General features: G+C 45.9%; 1 protein-coding gene across 1 annotated transcript; it reads left to right on the plus strand.

Annotated features, from left to right (window-relative positions):
* Nucleotides 1–6,899: 6,899 nt before the first annotated feature.
* VTN77DRAFT_6555 (uncharacterized protein) lies at nucleotides 6,900–7,805 on the plus strand (the record flags this gene model as incomplete). The annotated part of the gene is made up of 1 exon (XM_069422846.1): nucleotides 6,900–7,805. One exon carries the CDS (start codon nucleotides 6,900–6,902, stop codon nucleotides 7,803–7,805), a length of 906 nt encoding a protein of 301 aa, XP_069281465.1.

Consider the following 7,805-nt stretch of genomic DNA (forward strand, 5'->3'; position numbering starts at 1 on the left):
ATGGTCAGGTGGAAGGCGGTCACTGGCTGTCAGTATGACCCCAGGGCTATCTGCATGAACACGTGAACCACGTGAACTGGTCTGTGAAGTTCGATATTGTCTTTTCTTGCTGTATTACTTTTCTGACACGATTTCAGACCAGAATATACCTGCTTTGTTCGCAAATCTGACCCTATATTGACCAACGTCACCGAGTCTAGCCAGACCCAGTCCGTCTCTTGTCTACATCTTCATCGTGCTGCATTGTACAATGTGCTATGTCATCCGCTGGACCTCCCACTCCTGCAGCCATCGCTGGCTATCCATCTCCTCGCCATGCACCGGTCCCCACGGCGGCTTCGATTCCTGCCCGCAGATCTCCAACAACCGCGTCCGGACCGCCCTGACCGTCGCATCGTATCCTGCGCCGCGACGGTCGTGTCCTGTGTGCCATCTGAAAGGCAATTATGACGGGAATCAGATCCGGATGATCAAAGACTCGGAATACGAGGTGAAATTTGGATGGAATCCTATTGACCGGCAACAGGTGGGGCACTGCTGCAGTGTGATGTGAGTGAGCGAGCTGGGGAGAATTCGGTTTGTACTGGCAGTTGCCGAGGTGCTGCTTAGAAATTAACGATTTGTCTGTCATAGAGGATACATAATGAGCGACAATTACATTGTTCGGGTGATGTGCATGTTTGCAGATGAGAGGTCTTTCTTTTTACCCTGAAGAGAATATTGTGAGAACTTCCAATCACATATCGTCAACATTCTTGCTCTGTCGTGTCAATGCCAATTAACGAAGGACCCGTCTCCTTTCATAGCGCAATATAGCAACATTGACAGCCCTTTTGTCGTCAATTTGATAATCCAAGTATTGTTAACCTCTTGGACAATTTGACTGGTGCTGAAGCGTTGCCTGCAGCAGATACCGACACGTCAGACTACATGGCCGAGCTAAACTAGACTAAACTTGATATCTCAGGCGTAGTTCATGCAACGATGCATACCTGGATCCTGGTTGACATGCTTCTCTAAGGATGGTTTCAGCCATTATAAAAAATGACAATCATCGGAGGACTCCGGCTGAAACAAAGCATATTCAGTTTCCCACTCTTGTGTGTTTATAAACCGCTACCAAAGAAATATTCTTGCTTTCAGTTTTTAACTTCTTTGACGCTTCAATGGATTATGAGCACTCTCGGGATGCTTTTCGCGCGCCAAAGCCACCGCTGCCCTACACTCCCGGAGAGGAATTCTGGGCTCTCCCTCATATCCCTCCATAGACTCCAGTTCGTGACATGGACTATACCTATGAAGCTTTCGAGGAAAGCAGGACAGTCGAACCCATTGAGCGCTGCATTCTCCATCCACCAGTACCTGGGGAGACAGTAAGGACTGACCCTATTCACCTACGAATCATCGAACCAATTCGAACGGGGGATCCGCATAAGGCCCAGGTTGCTTCAGTTCAAGTATTATATGCCCAGAGGATATGTCCCTTCCAACAAGTGAATACCTTGTCGCCAAGTTCTATGACCCCCTCTATTACGATCATGAGCAGGATGACGCGGATCCCTTCCTCGTCATGGACCTAACTTACACACATGAAGTTGCGGCCTATAACATGCTTGAGCCACTCCAGGGAACCGCCATACCTCGATCCTACGGCTCATTCACGCTTGAACTCTTGATCCCAAACAGAACAGCTGCTACCCGTCATGTCCGATTCATCCCGATGGAGCTGGTGCCAGGTGTCGACATGCAAAAGCTTAATCCTGCCGATTTCTAGCAGGAAACCCGCCAGAATCTCATGAGGCACATCATCGATGCAGAATCCCTCATATATACCCATAACGTTCACTACAGGGACGTCCATCCGCGGAATATAGTGATCCTCGAGGACAGTCTTCACAAGCCCAGACTCGAAATGCGGATTATCGACTTTGGCCACTCGCAGCATCGAGTCCCTTCCTGGGAACGCTGGTTTATCCCCGAAGAGGACGAGAAGACTTTTCTTCCGGGAGTTTACATATCGCCCCTCCTCCGCTGGCGCAGATGCCGGATTGGATTTGAAGACTGGGTTGACTAGGATTGGAGTGCCTGGCTGAACCGGGAATACAAATGGACGGAGGCTTCTATCACTGATGACATGCGAGAAGTTTGGGGGCCACTCTAGAAGAGGGGAATGGGGGGAATGAAGGCTCTTACTTAGGTTAAGATTCTTGGAAAGAAATTTCCTCCGATATCGGTGCAAATATGCGTGCCTTTTTCTCAATGTTCTTTGCGTTGTTCTTTCTTCCTTTGCTCTCATTTCTTCTATTTTGTTTCTGCGAACTAGTCTGTCTGATCCTGTCTCACTTTGAGCGAATCGAATGCCCTTTTTTTTTTCTTTTTTGGACCTGCCTTGAGTCTCATAATCTACGAAGCGATTTTTCTTTCACGTTTAAATAGTCTTTGAATTATATTCGTTGTACTTCAGGAAATGTCACTCACAAAGAGAGCATCACGCGAGCTTGTTCGAGCTTTAACTAACCAACTGGGATGCAATAACTTTTATAAGAGACATATATAGTAATCAGAAAGGTATGCCACCTCTCTCTGTTAGAAACAGCTTCTTCCACCTTTTTCGTTTCATGTATGGATGTATAGGTAGGTCCTAGGTCGATAATCAAGCCGACTGGGTTGAGGGTCCGTACAGAGAATCAATTGTCCAGAGAAGGCAGGCAGCTTGAAACGACAGATAGGTCATTTGATGGTTTGTTCATTCGTGACATTGAAGTACTGTACATACAGGAACTTGGTCTTGCGTCCGCCCTTGATCATGGTATCAATGTCCATTCATCATCAACCTCGAAAGCTCTTTTATAGACCTCTTGTCACTTATTTTATTTTCACTTATCTTGCTTTACTTCACCATCCAAAAAAGGGGAGAGAAAGAAAATATTCACATACCTCTATCTATGTTGAGATTGCTGTGTTGACCCCATGAAATCTGAGAGATTATGAGCCGCAGATTTGGCGATGTAGAACGACATATTGATTTCTACATGTGATATTCGATGACAATCCTGTTCTGAATCACTTTCATTGGCTCTCTCAGATTTGAGGGGATATCACAGTGCTTGCTCTCAGACTGGGTCCCAAGCTGGAGTCAGCAGAAATGCCTTCTGAAAGTAAGCTGCCAAAGCTCAGGCCGTCTGATCGAGACTTACCGGATAGAACATGAGGCTTGCCTATGTCGCTGTGTTGGCGCACGCGATACCTGGTTCAGATTCACCAAGAAGTTGATGTCATGGCAACATGTTAAGATATTTAATTATCATTATGAGGCTGGACTGCAGGCAGATATCAAGACGTATAAGTTCTATGTCACCTAGACTAAATATCTCTGTTCATCGTAAGTATAGATGATATTAGGCCTAGACTCTAAGGTTTTCGTTATTCAAGATATCCTAGGATACTCCTATCACAGTCTATGAATCCAATCTTTTCTTGGTTTCTATAACTTTTTAGTCTTTTATTAAATATTTATCTATGGCTATAGCTGGATAGCTTGGCTATTTATATTTTGTACAACTAATATAGAAAGATATCCTTTCTAAGTACTGTACAGTACAGGAGTGCTTTCTTTTCTAAGACCTGAAAAAGAGATCAAACAGGCTGCAACCCTGTATTTGCCACAGTCTATGATATTCACATTCTATTCTGATTTTCACCTATGACGGACTTAAAAAAAATAATAATAAATTCCTCTCAATCCTACCGATATGAACCCTAAGGAAAACTAACCAACGCAGCAAGGAGAACTTGATTGTGGATCCTCCGCAATACCGATCGGAGATTCGGAGGAGAAACGTTTCCAGCTTACGGCTGAGCGGGAGCCAACTTTATAATCAAACTCAACTAAACTCGATCGAGTAATTTATATAAGACTTGCCTATACAACCTAAGTTTTGGGCCTCTGGATAATATTTCCCTTATATTTTTAATTTTTGACAAAAGAAAAAAAGAGTATTGTACATACTTGTATAGCGTAAAAAAAATGTCTCGTTTTATTTATTCATTTTTTTAAAAAAATGATATTCAGTTTAGTTATATCCTGAAAGGTTCTACAGTACGGAGTACGTAGATAAAATAAAGAGCATACCCATGAAAAGGCAATGTCAATCCTTTTTTTCCCTTTTTGCATTTTTGCGTGAGAAAAGTACAGTACAATACGATCACATTAGGTGAAAAGAAAAAGAGTATGATAAGAAGGAAGACAATTGCATTGAAACAAAAGAGGAAGTTCTTTTGTTTTTAAAAAAGGAAAAGGAAAAGAAAGAAAAAAGAAAAAGAAAAAAGAAAGGGATTGTGTACCACGGCAGGTAAGTACACAGGCAGAATTCATGGATTTGGTATAGTATGCTATACTCATAGATATATTATAACTTTTGCAATACATATTTATTGTAGTGACTTCAGTAAAATTGAAAGCTCGTACAGATTTTCTTGTTTATTACAATACCTCTCACTGCCTGCATGGAGAACAGGGATTGTAAAAAAAAAAAGAAAAAGGAAGAAAAATCGAACCCCCTGTCTAGTCTGAAGAAAGTCATAGGACGTAGTTACTCTGGCAATAATAAAATAATAAAAACGACAATAATAATAAATAATAGTAATGCATAATAATTATCATTATCCTCTTATAATGATTTTGTAATGATAATCGATGAACTAATAATAGGAGTTGGGTTAGTAGTTCGGAGTAGCAGTGGACAGTCCGGTTCTTGGTCCACCAATGTAAGGACCCTGCAGCGAACTTTCAGGGACCTAGAATAATCGTAACTAATATCAATCACAGCTCGAGTTGAAATTGACAGCAAGTCCGTACTTGCGCACTCGTACAGGGTCCAGATGCTGATGGTCATGTCTCTAGTAGACCCATGACGAAGAGGAATTAGCATAATCCTAGGAAGTGAACTGACTAGACTAAAGCATGTCTCCTCTACTACTCCGTAGCTACATTGACTATCGTACCTGGATAAAATCCAACGGAGCTCTTCGGCTACAGCTGTTGAACCCGCCGTTGCTGGCCCACCATCTAATGATAATCCGCCTCGCTCCGCAGCCCTCGATTAATTACGCGGCGACAGCTCCAGCAGGACGCGTCTACAAACTAGGGGATTGGTTGAGCTGACGCCGGTGCCACATCGGTTGTTTCTAGAAGGCGTTCAGTAGATGGATCCATTGAGACGATTATGTAAGGTTGAAAGAAAGAAAAAGACCTACCATACCAACATGGAGATAGACGGAGATAGATGGAACATTCTCCACCACTGACAGTGAAAAGTGCGTTCCTGCGTTGCGGAAGACTACATACGGAGTACTCGTGTCTGGGTCTGCGAAGGTCCGATTTTCGGCCAGTTTGTATGAAGATCTAGAACTGTGTAATCTACATAGTTGCATGCGAATCATCTCGTTATAAAGCTTAGTTAGCACAGAACGTCTTCCTGACAGTCTACGGGCTACTAACAGCTTAGTTGGACGATGATAGATGTCTAACGGGTTAGATATGTACGGAGTACTGCGATGTACTGTAAAAACAATGTTTCAACTGAAGAGATCCACTGGAGCATTCTCCATCTGCCGTTATAATGCTTGACTAGCTGACCATGCCCATTCTAGAAGTGACTAAATTTTAGTTGAGAATACTAAGATCGACAAGATTCAACTTGGCAGTCTCGGAAGGCTAACCCTAGTTTCTACTGGGCGAAATTCTTGAGCATGCAGGATGCCATGCAGAGTGCAGATTGGAATACTCCGTATAGTACTCCGTGTTGAGATTTACTCCGTATATTGCGACTTCTAACTGATTGGTCTTCGATGAGCTCCATTTTCGCTGGTTCAAGACTAACCCATAACGTCCGTCCTCAGCGTTTACGAAGCAGACGAAGGAAAATAAGAAGCATACGAAGGAGCTGGACCAAGAGCACGCGAGCACTAACCAAAGTCCAGCTACAATTACATGTAGCTGTCAATCGACGATCTTTCGAGTCTCGACTCGGGGTCTGTCCTGCCGGGGCATGTTACCCAATCAGGAAGGCTACCAGCAAGACTGAGGACGCTGATGACAGTTGCATCCTGACAACACTCCGACCTTCGCTTCTTCCATTCAACCACACAGATAGTGGCTTTCCTAATATTCGTCGATCTCAGATGTCTTTCTCCCCTTTCTTCTTTCTTCATTTTTGTTCCATTCCAGCTGGGATAATGATGGGAACAGCAGGCTCTCATCCAAGGACGACCACAGACTGACCTCAGTCCTGGTTTCACGCCCTGAGAAGCCTCGATTCAGCTCTTGAAAGATCTCGACATCGCCAGCTTCTAACAATTCAGGAAGGCATCGGTTTCCCGGTGTTGCCGGCGGCCCCGCTGCCCCGGGGTGGGTCTGCAAATCCACAGCTCCAGGCACAATCTGTTGCTATCTCGTCGCAGCCGACTCTGGGGATCTTCATCCACCCGACATGGACCACTGTGCCGGCGGAGCCGGCTTCCCGAATAGTGAATAGTCACGCCCGCAAACGGCACGACCAGAACGTTCAACCCAGGCTGATTGTATCATCGAAGAGAACGAAGAACCATTGTATGGCGAGTCCTTGATGCATTACGCAACGCGGGTAAAACCCGCCCAAACCGAACTATCACCGACTAGCGGGCTCCATGCATTATCAAATCGCCGCCTGCTGATATCCCTTTTATTCAGCCTTGAGCAGGGGTACTACAAAATAAAATGGAACGCCGAGAATCATTTTCGATGGCAAAGTAGTGGTGTGTTGTCTTTCTCGGAAGGAGAGAGAGGTATGTTACCACCGCCGTTCCTCTCCCATGCTGTCACTCACACAAGCCGAACAGCAGGATAGCTACCACCAGCCATGACGCTCGAAAGGATCAACGGATATACCGCGGAGGAGACCGCCATCCTCGTGAGCAGGGCAGGCGTCCAGAGAGAGGCGCTCCCTTTCTCCACGCTGGTTCTCAAATCCTTCCTGGGTGGTACTTTCATCAGTCTGGGCGCGCATTGCGATCTTCTGGTCGCTGCGGGATGTCCAGGCATCCGGGAGAGCAACCCGAGCCTCGCGACCATGATCGCTGGTTTCACCTTTCCCCTGGGTTTCGTCCTCATCATTCTCTGCAATGCCGAATTGTTCACGTCGTCCCTGTTCCTCATGACCTTCACGACGCTGCAGCGGAAGACCACGATCCTGGGAATGATAAGGGTCTTGGTGACCGGCTATGTCTTCAACTTTGCGGGATGTCTCTTCATCGCTGGCTTCTTTTGTTGGTGGGCTGACACCTTGTCGACCGATCCCATGAAGAGCTACGCGGCCTTACAGGCGGAAGAGCGCGTCAATGTGCAATGGTCGGTGAACTTCCTCCGGGGCATTGGCTGCAATTGGTTCGTCGGTCTGGCCGCGTTCCTGGCCATGTCGAGCAACGACCACATCTCGAAGATCTACTCCATCTGGATTCCGGTGTGGTCGTTCGTCATCTTGGGCTATCAGCACTGCATCGCTAACTACTACCTGATTCCCATCGGCATGTTCTACGGGACCAACTTTGGAGTCGGCAAATTCATTTACCAGAGCATCATCCCCGTCACGCTTGGCAATATCATCGGAGGCGTCATGCTCAGCGGTTGCGTCTTCTGGTTCCTCTATGGGCGCAATGAGCCTATGGGGCTGGATCAAGGAAAGGAATTGACCAAGGAGAGAGATGCCCCGACCGGGGAACCAGACCTTCCTGCCAGGGGATCCGAAGCCGGAGTCAATATGGTCTGA

The sequence above is a fragment of the Rasamsonia byssochlamydoides genome, assembly GCF_041956645.1.
Source record: "Rasamsonia byssochlamydoides strain NRRL 3658 unplaced genomic scaffold VTN77scaffold_5, whole genome shotgun sequence".
NCBI lineage: Eukaryota > Fungi > Ascomycota > Eurotiomycetes > Eurotiales > Trichocomaceae > Rasamsonia > Rasamsonia byssochlamydoides.